This window comes from Saccostrea echinata, unplaced genomic scaffold (genome assembly GCF_033153115.1).
Source record: "Saccostrea echinata isolate AGI-Se365-2 ecotype Australia unplaced genomic scaffold, CSIRO_AGI_Sech_v1 ptg000037l, whole genome shotgun sequence".
Lineage (NCBI taxonomy): Eukaryota > Metazoa > Mollusca > Bivalvia > Ostreida > Ostreidae > Saccostrea > Saccostrea echinata.
Genome location: NW_026889786.1, coordinates 2,425,657 through 2,445,937, shown reverse-complemented (window position 1 = coordinate 2,445,937; position 20,281 = coordinate 2,425,657). Strand labels below are relative to the sequence as shown.

Genomic DNA, 20,281 nt, shown 5'->3' with positions numbered 1-20,281 from the left:
ATAATATCAGGCAGATTGATACGTTTTTGATGCAAGTCATTGTTATGTAGGCAACCCAATTTATACGATATAAAGTAAATTTTTATCCATTCAAATACTATGATATAACCAGAGTTAAATTATTCAGAAAGAACTTTACATAGCATACAGGGTTATGTTGAAGTAAGTAATACATAATTTCGGGACTTTCCACCAGGCCAGAAAATGTCAACATCAATGCTGAATAGTCCAAATCTACTATCCAGAATGTATATTAAAAAAAATTTGATTCCTGGATCATTCCTGGATGTTAAAAAAAGTTTTGAGTCGGCCCTTTTAGCCAGTCAGTCGGGAGAGGGCAAGCAAACAAATTTTTAAAGATGGCCTCATGTCCAACAATTAGCAAATATATAGGAAAAACTTGTGTTTTTTTTCAGACTATTTCATTCAAGTTAGAGACATGAACAAGAACCTACAATTATAAAATGCTAACAGTTACTATAACTATAAAGGTCCCTGACTTGACAAACTTGGCTGTCCTCAAAAGTTTGAAAAAACAAAACAAAAACGTTGAATGTGTTTTGATCGATGAATAAGTAATTAATATAAATAACATTTTTTTTTTCATATTTAATGAAACCAGAAATATGATTAGGCAGCAACAAAATAATCATCATTCACAAAAGTGACAAATCATGAACTAATTCACACATTTTCACATGGAGTCAAATGTTCACTATGTATTTTGCAGCACCGTAAAATCTTGTCAAAAAAATGTCAGGAATGCTACATATATTTGCACCAATGTTGTCATGACAATAAATCTTTTTCAAACTAAGACTTTGGAATGAGTGGTTTTATTTTCTTGGCATACTCTGTTGCCTTTTTCGCTCCCTCTGTCATCATTTCTTTAGACACATACATCTGTCCTGGAATATTTATTAACTGTGACTGGTCTCGAGAAGAGAACATATTCTCCAAAACATACAAAAATCCATTTGATGCTTTCACTGCATTCTTTTTAAACCTTTTATGAACAAAAGTACACACGGGACCACTTGCTCCGAATCGTAAAGGGGAATAAATCCAGGCTTTTCTCTCACAAACCACCATGTTCTTATTCTGAGGATCCTGTTTGTAAACCACTTTTTCCTCGACAGATACTATGTTCTGCATTGCAATGTTCCTCGTGTATGTCGTTATAAGTTTCCGAATAGGATCTACGATAGATTCTTCTACAATGTACGTGAAACTTTCGCCCCGTGAAAACTTTTGAACGAGGCTGGTCATTTTGTTGGTTTTCTTCAACAGTCGTTTGGTATGAAGTTCTTGGTCGACAACTCTTCTTGATATAACATCCTCTGATAACACATGTTTAGCGAATGGGTTTGGGTACCGATGCCAAAAGGCTATTGCTACTTGATCCCAATTAAAGCTGAAAGCAGTACTACCAAAGTAATACTTCATTTTCAACCCTTCAGGCCGTCTCGTCTCGTGCACGTTTTCCGATTCGACCTTCGAGAAAAAAGGCGTGTTTGATTACGTCGAAGACTGTTTCGCGCTACTGTATGTTCGCGCTGGCATGTTTCGCTCCAATATTCTGTTGAACGCACTCAGAGTATTGATTCGCGTTAACATGTGCTTGAATTCGGGGGGGGGGGGGTATTGTCAGAATTTTAAATGAAAGTAACAGTAGACCAACCCCCAAAGAACAGTTGGATTGTGAAGTATAAATCAGTGATAAATTATTTTATCTTATATTCCAGAAGATATTTTGAGACATTTGGAAAAGATAAGCCTCGGTGCAATAAAACGCGATTGCCATGATTACATGCATATTTTTTATGATATTTAAACTACATTAGAAAGGGTGAAGATAACAAACAGTGATCGATCTCAAAATCCTGTAAACAATTCTAATTGCGAACAAGGCAAAAACTATGGACCCTGGAAACGCCAGAGATGGGATGAAGTACCTAGGACGAGTAAGCATCCCCTGTTGACACGCCATGAACTATTGATCGGCGAGTAAACAGAGATAGTAATTAGTAGTGTACAAACAATGGCCTATTTAACTTAGAAATAGTTGGTATGAACCATGTCAGTCACAATGCAATCCAGCGATAGGTTTATTTATAACTAAGGTCATTATCGACCATAGAATTTGTGAAATACTGACATTAATGGGGATTGTTGAAAGTCCTTAACATCAACTTATTTTTCAGTAACCTGCCTCGGTTCAGTAATTGATCTAAGAGGATGCAATGATTTTTGTTCTCTGATTACATTCAAAATGTTCAATTTTGCTTTAAATTGCTCCCCAAATATCTGGACAGGAGAGGGATTATGCAATTACCCCCGTCCACCACCCACCCCAAAAATAATAATTTTAAAAATAACTTAGCAGTAACGGGTAGGGCCAAACTCCTTAAATTATTGATTTTTGAATGTTAGTAAATTGTTAGAAAAAAATGACATCAGACACCCCCTCCTTGAAACAATTTTGTTTGTTTACTAACGTGATTTGATTACATTTATCCGGTTTTAAAGCCACACATTTCAAAAGTGCGTGTGGGGCTGGGGGGGGGGGCAAGTTCTCAAGTTAAATCATCGCAGTATGCACCTTTGGTTAAATCATCATTGTGCGAGGCATCCTGGATTCTTTAATTGCAAAATTGCTTTCGATTATATATGTTAAAAATATATTTTAAAAAATATATTCTTCTCACAACTATTAACTGGTGAGAATTTTTAGTTTCTGCGTTTAAACAAACTGAACGAACCAAATAAGCATCTGACAGACGACGATTTCAAGCACCTCATTAACATAGAATGTATAATGATGACACACGTGTTTACTTCAAATTGACAGTATGGGCAAAAAGAACTTTAAAAAGAAGCCAGGTGCCTCACTTGGTAAGGTCCTCATACTACATTTGTTGTAAATAACTATTAATATTCATTTTTTAAAAATTTTCTTTTAATTCTGCGTCAAATCTTGAGCACACTGACGCTGATATGACAAATGAAACACAAACTGACAAATACTTTCTGATGACAAAAAGGTCCAATAGAAATTTGTTGTCAGAAAATTCCAGTCAAGTAAAGTTAAAAGTGTTTACAAAACACAAATAACAATTGTTCAGAAAATATCTGTTGCTGTCAGAAGAATAGACTAATGTTTCATTTAGAATTTTGTCAGATATTTTTGCTCTTTCTATCAAGTACCCAAGAACCAGGGTTCTCACACCACCTTCTTTGGAATGGAACTGGAGCCGTAAAGATTTGGAAAACAGCGAACCTGACGAAATCAGGGATGGGCACGATTACTGAAAAATGTAATTGATTAATAATCGATTACTTGGAGGAATTTTGTATAATTGATTATTAATCGATTACACTCATTTTTGTCCTGTAATCGATTGTAATCGATTACTTTGGAAGATGTAATCGATTAATAATCGATTACTTCCAAGTTTTTATCCCTTCAAATATCAAAGCAATATTTAAATGGTAATGTTGATGATACATGTGTATCCACTGAAGTTTGAATGTGTTCCTGCAGTTTCAGTGCAGATTCTTTTAAGATTTTATTCCAGCTAACATTTTCTCTAAATGCCCAAATGAGGGATTCTCTACCATGGAAAATGGAGACATGATTCGTACAATAAAACATACCAAGGAATTAATTATTCCTTTCAACCTTGGATCTGAACCTCCATATTTTTTTACTTGTTGCAAAAACTATTTGATATTTTATTGTGAATAACTTCATTAAAAGTATTTGGGCTGCCCGTATTTTGACAGTACACATTAAATATTCCTGTACGTGTCTTCTTTCAAAAAAAAATAAGTAAATTAGAACTCATAGTAATAAACAGTCATGTAAATTAAATGTGTCTTTAAGTAATTAAACTATAATAGCACAATTTCATTCTGTATTGAAATAACTATTTTGAGAGCTATTAATTGTTTAAATAATATTGTTTGTCTTCAATGGAACTATGAATTCTATGAGTTAAACAATAGGTAGTTCACAGTTTACACCTCATTATCTGCAAGTCAGGGATGTCTCAGTCAATTAATTAGCCAAGATAAGCAAACAAAGTGACACACTCCCTCTCTTACAGACACTTATAACCTCTCACTGATATAAAAGCAACCATACAATTTTGAATGAAAATTAACATAAGAATGATTTTGCAAATTTTAAAGTTACTAAAACACAAGTTAGAAGTTATTTAAACATTTTAAGATATGAATAAGTACCGATATTTCCATCTTCTTATTTTTCCGAGTACAATTTAGTTTATTTACCAAATTATTTATATTTAATATTTTATTATATTAATTTATTATATTTAATATATTTAATTAATCTGTTTTTGCTATTTAAAATTTTCTATTACAAGACAAAGTTTTTCAATATCTGAAATATGAAAAAGGACATGCAGCAAGAGGACAGTGGGTCAAATGTAAAATGCATTTAATACTACTAATAATAATATATTTCATACTAGACCAGTAGGTCTATAATGCAAATTTTATTGAGAACATTATTAAACTTATGATAATAAAAGTTAAGTAATCCAAACATTACACTAGGTGGTTTATATTTGATATTTATGTGTGACTGACTGGAAATGATTCTCCAAAATAACATCAATTTATGTAAAAATAATCGAAAGTAATTGAAAAAGTAATTATAATTACATTGGAAATTTTAGCTGTAATCGATTAAATTACGATTACAAGTAATCGAAAATCTCTTCGATTACAGATTACTGTCAATTACTTGGAAAAAAGTAATCATTACAATCGATTACGATTACTCGATTACGATTACCCCATCCCTGGACGAAATAATCATCATTCATAATTATAATCTTTTTAAAAATATTCGATACATCTTTAAAATATATTATCTATTATAATGATTAAAACTTAAGATAATTTTTTTTGGGGAAACATTTTTTACCAAATGTTTAGTCAATTTATCCATACATTCATTTCATGATAATTTAATGACCTGACCAGATACTGATCGGACATTTTTACCTCAAGCTTAAAACCCTTAATTTTCTGTATGTTCAAGCACACACACTTTTTAAAATCTTTTTATCTATCAGCTGAAATGAAATATTTTTTTTTTATATCCAAGTATAGATTATGAAATCAATATTGACCTATAAATCAACTGTATGATGACCTGACCGATTATATTTGAATGTATCTTCAGATATTTATAAAGTGTTTTAAATAAAATTTGTCTTTTGTTTAATTTTCCATTCATAATTAAATTATTGGTAAGTAATATGTAGTTTTTATAACTTGACCTAACCAGTGTAGAGACCTGACCAATCTGACATGAATATATAAAGACCTGACCAATGTAACAAACTAAAGATCTGACCGAAATGGGAAGTATACATAATTACAACTTTATAGACTGTTATGAATTCTAATTTAAATTAAGAGAGTTGTTCAGAAAGTTCGCGGAATTTTTTTTTTTTTTTTTTTTTTTTTATTGCCCCATCACATGTCCAAGTATATAATAGTGCCAGGGTTGGGGCCCTGGGTTCACTAAGTAACATACATAATACACATATATATTACACAATCATAATGTGACAGGACATTTTTTTCACATATCATTCACACACCATTCGCTACATAACATGCATATGATTATATTTATAATAATATTTAACAACTGAAATCTTAATATAATCAGTGAAAAGTTGATGTACTTCTGTAACTGCATTGTTTTTTCAAATATATTAATCATATTAAAACATTATCATATTCCATCGTTTTTTAAAACTGTCCATTTCCCCATTTTTCTTATAAATATATTTTTCACAATTAAAATAATACATAACCTCTTGTTTGACCCTCTCAAAAGATGGTACACATTTTTTGCATCTATTTCTATAAATATGCTTTTTTATTATACATACTACTAAATTAAATATATTGTTATATTTATAATGTTTTCCCAACAAAACATCAACTTTGTTTAGAGATATATCAACTCCAAACTGTTCTTTCATCCAATCCAGTACATTTTCCCAAATTTCTGCAACACACTCGCATTCCCAAAAAAGATGACAAAGTGTCTCTGGGTGTTTCTTACAAAAACTACATAAATCTGAGTCAGTAACACCAATTTTGTGTAAATATGTATTTGTAGCTAAAATTCTATGTACAATTCTATAGTGGAACCATCTTAACTGTATATCATTTGTTATGTTAAAAAACAGAATGTTTTGTTTTTTCCACCAAAATTCATCAACATTAAGTTCTAAAATGTTTTCCCATTTCATTTCACTTTTTGGTTTTTTGTATTTCTGACTAATAAAAACATCATAGAAATCTCTTGCACCTTGTTTGCTTTTTGTTATTGTTTGTAAGAATTTTGGGAAGAAAGGTTGATTTCTTTGAATTATCCTATGATCATAATTCAACTGTAATTTTCTAATACAATTTGTTATGCCTAAAAACATTGTAAAAGGTGTTTTTAAATCATATTGTTTACAAAAGTCTTGGTATCCTAACAAAGTCCCATTTGTATCATAAAAATCAAAAACAAATTGTATACCTTGTCTCAGCCATGACTTATAACAAACACTTCTGTTGTTTATACATATTGATGGATTATACCATATGGGACTTAAAATAGATGTTTGATCATCAATACATAATCTCAAATCCAACAATGCTGAAAAAACATCATTCCAGAAAACATTTTCCGTATCTTTCTTAAGTTTTTTTGAAAAATCCCTACCATAGATAACTAAATATTTAATGTCAGGAATTAAATCTTTTAGCAATTCTTTCCAGGCTGATTTACATGAACTATCAAACAATCTGCGAATCCATGTAATTTTTAAACTTTTACAAAATGAATCAAGACATGTCATTCTCATACCACCGTTTTCATAACTTTGGCATATAATATTTTTAGCCACCCTAGCCGTTTTGGTATTCCAGATATAATGAAAAAATATAGCTTCAATTTCTTTGAGTTTTTCTTTAGAAGGGCTCGGTAAACTAATTAATAAGTGACTAAATTTAGGTAAAAGCAAGGTTTTTACTACTGTTATACGACCTGCCGTTGATAAATGTCTTCTAGACCATGATGATATAAGCTTTTTGACAGAGTCAATCTTTGGCAAAAAATTCAAATCAAACATAGTGTTTGTGTCTAGATCTACACAGTATGCTATACCTAACACTGTAAATGGTTCCTGTGACCACATCAAGTTTTGATATTTATCACACAAGTTATCATCAGTATGAACAGTAGATCCAATCCTAATACATTGAGTTTTATCATAATTTGGCTTCAGTCCAGAGAATTTGGAATACTGATTGACTAAAGACAAAGCTGATCTAATTGAGTCTTCTGAACCATCCATTAATAAAACTGTATCATCAGCATATTGTAGTAGTTTATATTCTTTATCTTCAATAACAATGCCCTTTATTAATTTATTATTTCTAATCATAATTCCCATTATTTCTGCACATAGTAGGAACAAGTAAGGTGAAATTGGGTCACCTTGCCTACAACCTCGTCCCATTTGGAAAAATTCAGAAAAAATACCATTTTGAATAACACATAACTTAGGTTCTCTAAACAAAATCTTTATCCATTTTAAAAAGTTCTCACCAAAATTAAAAAATCTGAGTACTTTAAAAATAAATCTCCAAGAAATAGAGTCAAATGCTTTCTCAAAGTCAATCAATAAAACAAGACCTGAATGATCATTCTCTTTACAATAATGTATGATGTCATATAATAACCTTGAGTTTTCACCAATATATCTACCAGCAAGAAACCCTTTTTGATTTTCATGTATTACTTTTGACAGAATTGGTTTCATTCGATTTGCTAAGACACTAGATAAGAGTTTATATGTAATGTTCAATAATGTAATTGGTCGCCAATTTTTTAATTGTTCCCTTGGCTTATTGCCTTTTGGTAGAATAGAAATAATTCCAAGCATCTGAGTATAAGATAATTGACCTACTTCATAGCTGTAATTAAAGGATTTGAGAATATATGAATTAATATCTGTCCAAAAAAACTTGAAAAATTCTGCTGTAAAACCGTCAGTTCCAGGTGTTTTGTCGTTCTTAAAATTTTTAAGAGCTTGAAGTATTTCTTGTTTTGTAATTTCAGCATTTAAAATGTTTTTCATATCATTATTTATTTTAGGAACCTCAAAGTTTTGGAATAAGTCTTCAAGATTTACATCATCAAGCTCCTGATCTTTGTTTTCATATAATTTTTTGTAAAAGTTCCTTACTTCTTCTAAGATATCTGCTTGCTTATTTACATATTTACCATCATTATTGATTAAATTGCTAATATTTTTATTGACATAATTTCTTTTTTCTAAGGCACAAAAATATTTTGTAGGTTTCTCCCCATCTTCTATCCATTTACAATGACTTCTTAACAATAGCCCCTTCAATTCATATTTTCTAATTTCCTCTAATTCTGTCTCAAGGTCACTTATCATATCTAGATAAATTGACAAAGGGTAATTATTATACATATCATGTAAAATTCTAAGTTGATTTCCAATCTTTGCTTTGTGATCCCTCCTTTCTCGGGTCAAATTTGCAGATAATTGTATTGCCATATCCCTTATTTTCATTAATAGAACATCAAGAAAAAGATTATCTGGTATTCCTAACATTGATTCATCAATACGATATTCATTATCCGTTTCCCTTATAATTTTTTTAACATTTGTCACAAATTCTTTGTTTCTCAATAAGGAATTGTTAAAACGCCAGAATCCCTTTCCACGTTTAAATTCATTAATAGTAATATCTAATTCTATGATAGAGTGATCAGTCCTATAGCCTGGCATCATGTGAACATCATTTATAATTGATAAGAGTTCCTCTGATACTAAAAAAAAGTCAAGTCTAGCCTGTTTTACTGGGTTCTTCCTACTCCATGTATATTTTTTAGCATCTGGGTTTTTGATTCTCCAAGGATCTACTAAATTGAATTTTGATTTTAATTTTTCAATTTCAAGTTTATTTTTGGGATTGTTTTCTCTAACATAATTGTAACAGTCTAACTGGTAATCTTGTACTACATTCCAGTCTCCACACATAATTATAAAGTCAGTATCAAAAAAATCATCCATTTTATCACTTATTTCTGCATAAAATTTAGGATTATCTTTATTGTGACCATATAAATTAACCAAAGTGATTGAGTACTTGTTATCCACCATTATATTTGATATAATGAAATTCCCCTCATTATCACTATAAACTTTAGAAATTTTTATTTCATTTGTGTTATTAAAAAGGGTTAAAGTCCCTCTTGCATCTGATTTTCCTGAGCTGATGAGTATGTCATTACCCCATTGGGCATAAACTGAATTTTTCTCTAATTCTGTACAGTGGGTGTCTTGTAAACAATAAATAGATGATTTAAAATTTCTTAAATAGTTTAGGACATCCTTTCTTTTCATAGAATCATGTAAACCTCTGCAGTTTACAGAAGTAATTTTTAACTTAGTCATAGATTACACTACACAGTTGAATAAAGGCAAAAAAATATGCATGTTGCATACTCTCCATTCTTTCACACATATATCAAAAATGAAAAATACTTCCTGTATGGTAACAAAACAAATCAAGAAAATTCATGTATTACATCGCAAGTTCGCGGAATTTAACATAGCATCAGGAGGTTCTAAAAATTACTCTTTCTATAAATTTCACACTGTATGAATAACAGTGCACTCATTAAAAACATTTCTCTATCACTTAAAATTTATTTTGCTACGAAAACTATGGATTCATCTCTGCATAACTATTGATGCCAATTTACATTACTAATTATTAGCAGTGCATGCATTCGTCATAAAACATCTATCTTCAAAAATAATTTCTGCATACAAGGATAAAAGTGATGATTATCCTCAGTCTTTATATTCACAAGACTTGTTCTTCTTATAGGGTCTTAAACAATTAAGTTTAAATTTGATTAACTCGAATTTTAATCAGTAGTGGAGTATATACATGAGATAGTCCACTAGTTATACACAAGCTCCCTTGAAGGGATATAGGTAGGTAATTGTTGAACAAACAATGGGTGACCAGTGCCCCTCTTGACACTTCTGTCACAATCAATTAGCAGAGTAATTAAGCGGATCAACAATTATCCATTTCACTATTTGATATACAGTTTATAGATATGATCTAAAGAAGCATTCTTTTAATTCATTTGATAATTTTTCACACTCCTTCATTAAAAGTAACTAATTTTGTAAATATGTACACACTTTGCTGTATCCAAAATTGATTAAAAAAAAGGGGGGGTTGAAATGATGATATACAAGCACAAATTAAATATTATTAAAATGATTTGATTTTGAGCATATTTTATTGTATATTACATACAAAAGGATTGGATACATTTTTTTTTTTCAACTTAATAGATCCTCTCCTTGTTATACAAACAGAATGATTAATAGATCTATATATGCATGATTGTCATAACAAATAAATTGAGATAATTTACAAATCATGTTATACATGCAAAAAACAAAATAATAAATATATTGGAAAGGTAAAATAAATACTGGTACCGTAGATATATCTTATTTTAGAAGATACGCAAAACTTTGATATTTCTAACTTTGTGCACTTCTGAATGTAATTTACATATAGAAGTGCACAAAATTAAGAATATCAAAGATAGTATATATTAATTTACATGTATCATTAATCAAGATTTCTTTTATGGTTATTTTTTCCTTATTTTTTTTTGTTTATTTATTTATTTTATTTGGTCGGTCAACCGTATTTGTTTTACTTAATGTATTCATGTCTTTGAACAATGTTAGTTTATATGTATATATGGTCAGTCAGGTCTTTAGTAGATATGATCAGTCAGTACAATAAGTATAGATATGATGATCAGTCAGGTTTTTAGCATAGACATGGTCTGAGTCTGGTCACTGCAATTGCTGTCAGGTCATCTATATTTTATTTTATGTTTAAAAAATACAAGATAAGATTCTTTAATTTAAGTGCATACAATACTTTAAATTATAATTGGTGAAAAGTTGCTTATGTAAATTCGGCTTAGTTTCATCAGGTCAATGCATATTTAATATATAGGTTCATAAGTTTGTGTTTATCTGTCAGAAATGTTTAATTACAAAGTATTACACCTGAATATTCATAAATTGACATTATATGTATTAAATATTTTTATAAAATGATAACGATTACAAATGATTTTCATTTGGTCAGGTCATTTCATATTTGGTCAGGTCATTAAATTTTCATGAAATGAATTGATAAATGACAATGAATTTGGTAAAAATGATTGAATATACCTTTATTCAATTGAATTACACCTTATGATTAAGAAAATATCAAGAAAAAGTTGATATAAAAACTCAGAATAGTGATATTTGGAGAATTTTTTGTTGGTCAGGTCAGTCAGGTCTTTAGTAGGTCAGGTCTTTAGTATGTTCCCTTTGTTTTCAACTTAAAAGTTTGTTTTGTAATACAGAGGAATATGATTAGCACGTTTAGTTATCATATATCCAACTATAATCTCTTTAACTTTGGGGAGAAATGACTATTGGGAAAATTAACATATTTAACTGGGAAAAAATGTACCTTTTTTGAATTGGGAATGGGATCCTTGAACAACCCAAATTATAGACAACCGAGAGTCCTGAGAACCTTGATAGAATGTCCTCCTTATCAGTGATTTAACAATAAAATCCATCCATGTGTTGGCAATGTAGCATAATCAATAGGGGTAGAGGAGCATGCATGCATATATTATGAAAGGTTATGGATCTCAACACAAGACATATTTGAAGCAAGGAAAATGTTTTTTCTTCTTTTTATATGGATTAATTTTTATGGATGGTAGCCACATACAAGTTCAAAGAATGTTGTGCTGCATGGCTCCTGGAAGATTGACATAAACTGTAATGCTTAGAAAAGGCCAATTTTTATGTCCCCATAATTGAAGATTTGGGGGCCTATATTTTTTGGTCTGTCTGTTTGTCTGCCAAAACTTTAAACTTGGCCATAGCTTTTGTAAAGTTGGTGCTATGGCTTTCATATTTCAAATGTATATTCCTTGTGACAAGACCTTTCTTTGGATACCGACATTTCTAACCTCATTACCTAGACCTTGGAGTTTGACCTAAATTTGTATACTACTTTTGTAAAACTTTAACATGTTTAACATTGGTAATACCTTTGAAAGTTGGTGCTAGGGCTCTCATATTTCACATGTGTATTTCTTGTGAAGAGGCCTTTGTTTGGGTACCAATATTTGCCTCATGGCCTTGACCCTGGAGTTTGACCTACTCCTGTAAAAACTTTAACCTTTGCTATAACTTTTGAATGGTTGATGCTATTGCTTTCATATTTCAATTGTTTATTCTCTGTGATTATAAGATTTTTCTTTGGATACCAACAATTTTGATCCTGTGACTTTGACCTTGGAGTTTGACCTTTTTAAAAAGCTGCCATGTAACAGCATCATGGTTCCACAGACACATCTTGTGTTACTTGCTCTTTTTTTAATAATTTAATTTTTTTTTTAATTTTTTTTTTTGCTTGGAAAAACACATACTGTCCATATCATTTTAAAAGTTGTTTTATTATTTCTCTAAGATACATTTACAGGGTTGTCCCTAAGACCTGGGGCTGGGAAATTTCCCTGCCTTTTATGACATAATTCCCCATTACTTTGATATTCCCTCTCAACCCCCTCTAAGGAGAAGAACCCCAGACCCCTTTCTACCTTTTTAATGTCCCCTAGCTGATATTTCAAATCTTAGGGACAACCTTGCATTTAGATTAAACCTTTTTATAGCAGTAAGTATTATATCCATTTATTATGTATATAATGAAAATATTAATAAATTTCTAAGTCAGTGATTTATTATGATTACCAATGTGAAAGAAAATTTCAAAAAAGACCACTAACCTACCTACCAACCTTGAAAAATGTGGGTGGGAGTGCATCAAACAAACAAACAAAAAAAAGATGGCCAAATGTTACATGTCTCAAGACTGAGACAGCATGCTAATAAACAAATATGACATTAAAAATCATACAGAAAAAATTTCATTATTTGAAAGATCTTCGAAATGAATCAGTTGGTGCTAATCAGATTTGAAAGTAAGAGTATTGTCTTTAACAAATTTGTGTAGACTGGAAAGTTGCCAACTTTATGTCTTTGCACATTAGAGTAAAAACCTAAATTAATTAGTACATGCATAAATATTGGTACATGTATCTATTTTTAAAATTTAAAGTATTATACAAACTTTTTTCCTTAGTTGAAAGAAAGAAGAATTTGCAGGAAGCCCGGAAAGAATTAGCAAAATCATCCTCATCTAAGAAGAATACTCAGTACAGTGTAGATCAGTTATTAGACAAGGTAACATGTTTTGCATTCTTTGAAGTTTGTAAATTGTTGCTTTGTACATTATATTACATAAGAAATTTTTCTATGTAATTTTTTCAAAGTAAATATCAAATTTTGGAAATTGAACATCATTGTCATAGAAATTGCATTAAAATTATAATTATTTTTATTAATTCATAAATAAAATCATTTTGTTCCTTTTATGTTTAGGTTGATGAGTACATTGACAGTTTCCAATATGAACTGGCACAGAAATTCTGTCAGCGAGCTCTGGAGATGGAACCAGACAACATAAGAGCCCTGGAAACAGCTGGGAGTTTACTACTGGAATTGGGAAACACGGAGGCTGCAAAACAGGTGACTAATTTATAATCTGAAAGCATTCATTCTTTGTAGAAATGTTATACCATAATGCCATTGACAGTAAAGATCATGCTTATATTATTTGAATTTGAAGTGTTTTGGCCGAGCAGTAGAAGTAAATCCTGATACTGGACACAGTAAATACATGTATCTTGGACAGCTGTTTGAAGGTGCAGAGGCCATTAAATGTTTTCAAAAGGGAATTGAATTGATGGTCAAAGAAAGAGAAGCACAGAGTGCACAAGAGGTAATTTTTTTCGCTCAATAAAGATTGTTAAACTGCACACATTACAAGAATGTAAAAGATTAATTAGAGTACAAAAAGGTTTTTTTCTACTGTCATCAAATAAGAAAAGACATTATTCTCTCATGTTATTATATAGTTTAAAATTTTTGTGAAAAAGCACCAATAAAAAAACAACTCTTAAAATTTAAATACTTAATGGTGGTGCATTGTGTGATTTTTTTTCCACATTGATTTTTATCCTGGGTATGGAGACTACATATTTGACATCATACATGAGACAAAACATGACACCCTTGCTTATTTTGTCAACTTGCTAGTCATGTATCAAATTTTTGTCTTGCCAGAATATTGAATATGTTCACTTTATCTTCATCTGAGCTTGTTCATTTCCTATCATTTCTTTGTAAATTGTCTGACTAACTTGGTGGAAAGCTTTGTTAGATGAATGACATTAGGTTTGTATGAATGACACAGCATTTCTCCAAATGCAAGTTTAGCATTACATACTGTGAATGTATCGATCAACATTTAACAAAATTGATTTTGAATTCTCCAATAATAGAAATTTTTCTGCTACAAGGCATTGTGTTTGACACATACAACTTTATTTCTTCACTTCTGCAGTTAGCTGCTGCCTGTGGCGGAGGTGAAAAGGTCAGTGGGAAGGACATTTCCAGCGCTTACTGTTCTTTGGCTGAAATATACATGACAGATTGTTGGTAAGTTTAAAGATACCAAATCTACATGTGTTTATGTGTAAATGGCTACATGATTTTGTCATCATCTTAATTCTCATGCATTTCCAATTCCAGGACAGTCTTTAAAATAATATGTATCTGCTAATGTAACCAAGTGCAATTCTGGACTTTTCTTCTTCTTAAAAATGTATTAACTACATGTACATGTATGTATTTCAGCCATTTTCTTGCTGTAGTAGCTGTGATCTAAAAATAGAAATTAAAATATATCATTGAGGGAGTTAACAAGATTCTGGTTTGTAAGATCAGATCTATTTCATGACCTACAGCTGAGGGTAGTAGACCTGATCCAGGCAAACCAGAATTATGCTAACTCACTAAATAATATATGTTATCATTTTGTTATACTTAGTATAAAAGTAGTATACAAAATACTTTTGGACTGTTTACAGGAAATGTGTACAATTTTTGTTTGCCAGCAAAGGCAAACTGCATCCAAGTTAGTGCCTGCATCCACAATATGACTGTTTAATCATGTTAATAGACTGTTATCAAAAGCAGCTCATACCACAAACCCCTGTGAAAGTATTAATGTGTTCTTTGGGTAAGATGTGTTATGTACCCTGGTATAAAGCATGAATAAATTTATGTAGTGGAAAATTCATAGATGTATAAGACATATATGTACATGAAAATGAGGTGAAAGAAATCTTCTTACATGGTTAAGGTACTATTTTCCCTTTAATAGATATGTTTAGGGAATGTTAGTATTTTCCTATGGTAAATTTCTTGTCTATTCATACAAAGCAGTGGCGTTAGTAATTGCTGTCTAATTCAGGTATTGATTATTTCTCATATTTCCATCTATATGGGTAACTGCTGAGAAATTTAATATCAGAATTACTGACCACATACATTAAAACCTCATTATTTTAAACTTCATGGGACCAAGAAAAACTTCATTAATCCTAGTATTTGAGGTACTGAGGTTAAAATACATGGAAGAAAATCTTGTTGGGACTTCTAACTGACCTCGAGATATCTATGGTATTCAAGATACAAATTTATCAGTGTTCCAAATATTGAAGTTCAACTATATTTACAAAGTAACCAAAAAAAAAGTAACGTAAAAGAGAGCAGAAAGAAAGTTGTCCATAAACTGTTCATCAGTCCAAGTCTGTGTGTCATTTTTGTATTATATCTCCTTTGTTTCCTATAAGAGACTTATTTCTATACTACTTTATGTAGTGATGAACCCAATGCCGAGACTCAGTGTGAGGAGAACATTAACAAGGCTATTGAAGCTGACAGCGAGAATCCCGAGGCTTATCAACTAAAGGCCAGCTTCTACCTATCTAAAGACAACAAACAGGTGATTCAATCTGATTCAGATTTATTGTTAACATCTTAAAATACTGTAGATGTACCTTTTCCTCCATGATATGGTCCGTCGCAAATTTTCTGTTGGAATTTGTCACTTGTGATTTTGCAGAATTATGACCCCATGGAAAAAAAGTATCTTTACAGTATTTATAGATATAATCAGTACTGTTTTCTTCTCCCTGAGAGGCATAAAAGTTATGATATTCCAATCAGGTGTGCTTGTTATTTGTATTTTTAAAACTAATTTTTTCCAGCTTGATAGATTTATGCATATTTAAAAATGGTAAAGCTTTTATAGCTGGCACATTCTAAACCAATTACATACTATGCATGCATATTCAATTTCATATGACAAAAATATAATTGGTAATTTAATAACAGGAAGCTCTAGTCATGATTAAAAAGAGTGTGTCGCTATGGTTACCTAAATATGAAGCCGTGGAACAGGGAAATATAACAGAAGAAGAGAATGACCCTGTGGAGGTTAGTGTTTTATTGTTAGCTAAAGGAAATATGGACATGTTTGTATCCCTGAAACTATCATAATAAGAATAATTGTAATAAAAGGAAACCCCACCAGAAAAATACTTTAATAAAATGTATATTTTCTGTTAAGAAGTATTTTTTTGCATTAACAGGCAGTGTCCTTGTCTTATGATGCTAGAGTAGCAGCAGCTAAGATACTAACAGAGGTTGAAGAATACGAGGTAGATATGTCATACATAATGATTTTAACATTTATTACAAGAGTTTGCATTTTTATTTCTTTGATAGTGCAGAAAACTTTTTTTTATCTTAGTGTCAACTTCTACATACACGTAATTATTATTTTCTTTTAGACTGCAGTCACTGTGTTAGAAAGTTTACTTGATGAAAATGAAGATGACCCACAGATCTGGTATATGATTGGATGGGCTAACTATTTACAAGGGGAAGACTACAGAGCAAATGCCAGATTTTATTTTAAGAAATGTAAAGAGGTAAAAACCAAGAACTTGAAAATTCAAAAAAGATTTTGACAAACCAAGTGACTAAAAAACTCTATTTTTTTATAATCAAATTTCATGTGATTGTATGAGTATTGTATTTAAAGGTATACACTAAATCACAGTACGAAGATGAGGGAATTCTGAAACATACAGATGAATTATTGGAAGAACTCAGTCCAGGTAAAACAGCATATTGCAGATACTGGCATTAAAATGATATTAGGCCTAGATAAATAAATTATGTGTTTCCTGTTCCCCGACCGACCCTAAAATATATGAGCTGACCCTAAAAAATTTATCTGCAGATATCTTTCTTGGAGTAAACTATTCCAGTTTCGCTATTAGAAATCCTAATCTCGATCACTTCCATTTTTCAGAAAATGCATATTCTATACACATTAATCAAAATTGTTTTGACAGCGATTTCCTCGGGGAAAAATGGTAGCACACGTGCTTGCCAATAAAATATTAAAATAAAATAAAATGTTTTTCCTACCTACCCTATTTTTTCTCAGGTTGGAATAGGAAACAAACTATTTATTTATCTTGGCCTTATTCAAATTTTAACTTTCTTTTCTAAATACCAGTTGATCTCTTGTCTGATATATATAGTATGCCTCTCCTATGGCAAAACAATTATGTGGCTTCATGGACGTATCAGGAATTTTTCCTCAAAAAAGAGGAAGGGGGGGGGGGGGGACTATACCCATTCAAGAAAAATCAACCTCAGAAATTTTTGACAGGCAAAACAATGTTTAAACTTGTTCTAAGGGTGAAAAAATCAATATTGTGGGTGGGCAGGGGTTGGACATTTCTTTCTTTCATATCCGACTCTTCTTATCAACTTGTACATGTACATGCCATGTGGTCCATGTATCTTTTTTGGGTTCAAGCTATTTTTGGTAACTTTTTTATTAGGGCCCCGCAAGGATTTGCGGGTGCCCTATTGTAATCACTCTGTCTGTCTGTCCGTCTGTCTGTCTGTCTGTCCGTCTGTCCGTCTGTCATTCTTCCGTCCACAAATTTTCTGTTTTATTCTAATAACTTTTTTTAGGGTTGACCAATTAAATTCAAATTTGGTATGTTGGTTGAATAGGCAAAAGGACATATTTTGATGCTAAGTTTGGGTCTCTATGTCATCTGGTTTGGAGCTGGGGTGGTGGGGTAAATTCCTTAACTTTATATAAGAGTGAATGGGCAAAGAGAGATAACTGCTGAGAATGTTCCTATTGTAAACTGTGAAAGGCTGCAATGAGTCTCTTGGGATTAATTAACTTTCCTCTCGAAGAAAATCCAAAGCATTTATCTTTATCTGCCACATTGAGATTAATTAACACCTCTGTCTGCAAATGAAGTTTGTTTTGAAGTTAAGGTCAATTTTGAATGATGTTTACATTCTCTGAAATGTGGATTTAAATAATGTTCATACTTTATTTTGGTAAAATACACAATGAGTTATGATTTTATTGAATTCTAAAAACAAGATATACATGTAGATAAAGATATCTTTTTTATTATGATTTTATTTTTTTTAAATTTTTTTCTGCCTTATGTAATGATTTTATTGAATTCTAAAAACAAGATATACATGTAGACAAAGATATCTTTTTTATTATGATTTTATTTTTTTTTTTTTTTTGTTTTCTTTTTTTCTGCCTTATGTAAATTCAAGAATACTATTTATTTTAGCAGGTATTCAGATAATAACCTCATTCTATCATTGCTGAAAGAGTTCTTATTGTAAACTTAGAAGAAAAGGTTTAGACTTTAGAGAGCAGTATAATTAATCCCCTGGGATTGATTATCTTGCTGGTTTGCAGAAAATGTGATAGGGTTATCTTTCTGTCACTTTAAGATTAATTAACAACTTTGTCTGCAACTGATATTTGTTTTGAAGTTAAGGTCAAGCCTGGGTGATATTTACATTCACTGAAGGCTGGCATTTTAGAAAACACATGCTTCATTCTTCTTTAAATATACATTTAATTTAGTTATTATAGATATGAGGTATTTTACTGCCTTATGTAAATACAAGGATACTATTTAGAGGTTATTGGATATTTAGCAGTTGCTGTTGCTTATTCTTTATATATATATATTTAAAGTTTTGTAATCAAGTAAAATTCTCATCCCATAATCTGCACCCTTATATTTCTACCCCTCACCGGGGCCCTTGCTGACTCGTCAGAATTCTAGTTTATATTTAATAACCAAAAATCTCAAGGTGGGCCTGGACCCTCCTTGTCTCCCCTTCTAGATCTGCACTTGAGCATTTCTAGTAGGGTTGACTTAACGTGCCCCAGAACCTCTGCAGTCAGAAAAGCATCCACATTATTTTTGCTGTCAGATATCCAACTGGTAGTATATATGGATCAAGACTGGGAGTAGGCTGAGGAAAGACCATGCAGATACAGCATTTTAACCACATGAATAAGATTGTTTTATTTTATAAAAGGTGATGATGAGGATGAGGATGGTGAAGAAGCAGATGATGGTGCTGAAGAATTAGAAATTGACAGTGACTCCGAAAGTGAAAGTAACACAAATAATGAAAGTGAAACTAAAATGGAACATTGAGCATAAAGTGGATACACACCATACACTGAAAGGGTTGAATTTCAGAAATACAGATACAAATGTAACAAAAAATCTTTTGAAGCTGTATTTATGATATTGTAGTTTTAAGAAATACCTGCAATTTTATGAAAATAAATATCTTTGTTATGTTGCTTTTAATTGTATGAATCAGTGCCTTAATATTTTATTTTATTTAATCCATTTCCATCAATATTGGGTCTGTTTTCCAATATCTCTCCATAATACCCTCTTTACTCAACACTCTACTTCACGACTTCATTTAAACAATAAAATGCTCTCTTTCTTTGTTTAAAATAAGGGGGTTAAAGGGGAATAAAGACCAATAAAATCAAGCCGTTTCCTATGACTCAATCTGAGAGAAGACGGTGTATTGCTTCCCTGAATTTACGATTACAGTTTTTAGTTCTACTGGTAAGGTGTCTGTCATCTGTCCATCCATCTGTCTGTAAACAATTTTTCATAATGCTACTCCCCCTACAGTTTTGGTCTGATTTCAATGTGACTCCATACACAAGTAGACAACACTTAGATACATAATTCTATTATTATATAACCAACTGTTTGTGTCTCAGT

At 31.1% G+C, this 20,281-nt stretch overlaps 2 protein-coding genes across 2 annotated transcripts; one reads left to right on the top strand and one right to left on the bottom strand.

The window, feature by feature from the left end:
• Positions 1 to 613: 613 nt before the first annotated feature.
• On the bottom strand, positions 614 to 1,484 carry LOC133200250 (PRELI domain-containing protein 1, mitochondrial-like). The gene has a single exon (XM_061336066.1). It carries the CDS (start codon positions 1,444 to 1,446, stop codon positions 814 to 816), a length of 633 nt encoding a protein of 210 aa, XP_061192050.1. The 5' UTR covers positions 1,447 to 1,484; the 3' UTR covers positions 614 to 813.
• Positions 1,485 to 2,793: 1,309 nt separating this feature from the next.
• Positions 2,794 to 19,846, top strand: LOC133200187 (uncharacterized). The gene is made up of 11 exons (XM_061335986.1): positions 2,794 to 2,895; positions 13,342 to 13,442; positions 13,641 to 13,787; positions 13,888 to 14,040; positions 14,665 to 14,759; positions 15,987 to 16,110; positions 16,503 to 16,604; positions 16,760 to 16,828; positions 16,961 to 17,101; positions 17,215 to 17,290; positions 19,566 to 19,846. The coding sequence occupies exons 1-11, from the start codon at positions 2,853 to 2,855 to the stop codon at positions 19,685 to 19,687; spliced, it is 1,173 nt and encodes a 390-aa protein (XP_061191970.1). The 5' UTR covers positions 2,794 to 2,852; the 3' UTR covers positions 19,688 to 19,846.
• The last annotated feature ends 435 nt before the right edge of the window (positions 19,847 to 20,281 follow it).

Bases quoted from the DNA above. Each gene is read 5' to 3' on its own strand.
- LOC133200250 (XM_061336066.1), bottom strand. From the start codon at position 1,446: ATGAAGTATTACTTTGGTAGTACTGCTTTCAGCTTTAATTGGGATCAA.
- LOC133200187 (XM_061335986.1), top strand. From the start codon at position 2,853: ATGGGCAAAAAGAACTTTAAAAAGAAGCCAGGTGCCTCACTTG. The intron at 14,041-14,664 runs GTAATTTTTTTC...TCACTTCTGCAG, and splicing joins AAGCACAGAGTGCACAAGAG to TTAGCTGCTGCCTGTGGCGG. The intron at 17,291-19,565 runs GTAAAACAGCAT...ATTTTATAAAAG, and splicing joins ATTGGAAGAACTCAGTCCAG to GTGATGATGAGGATGAGGAT.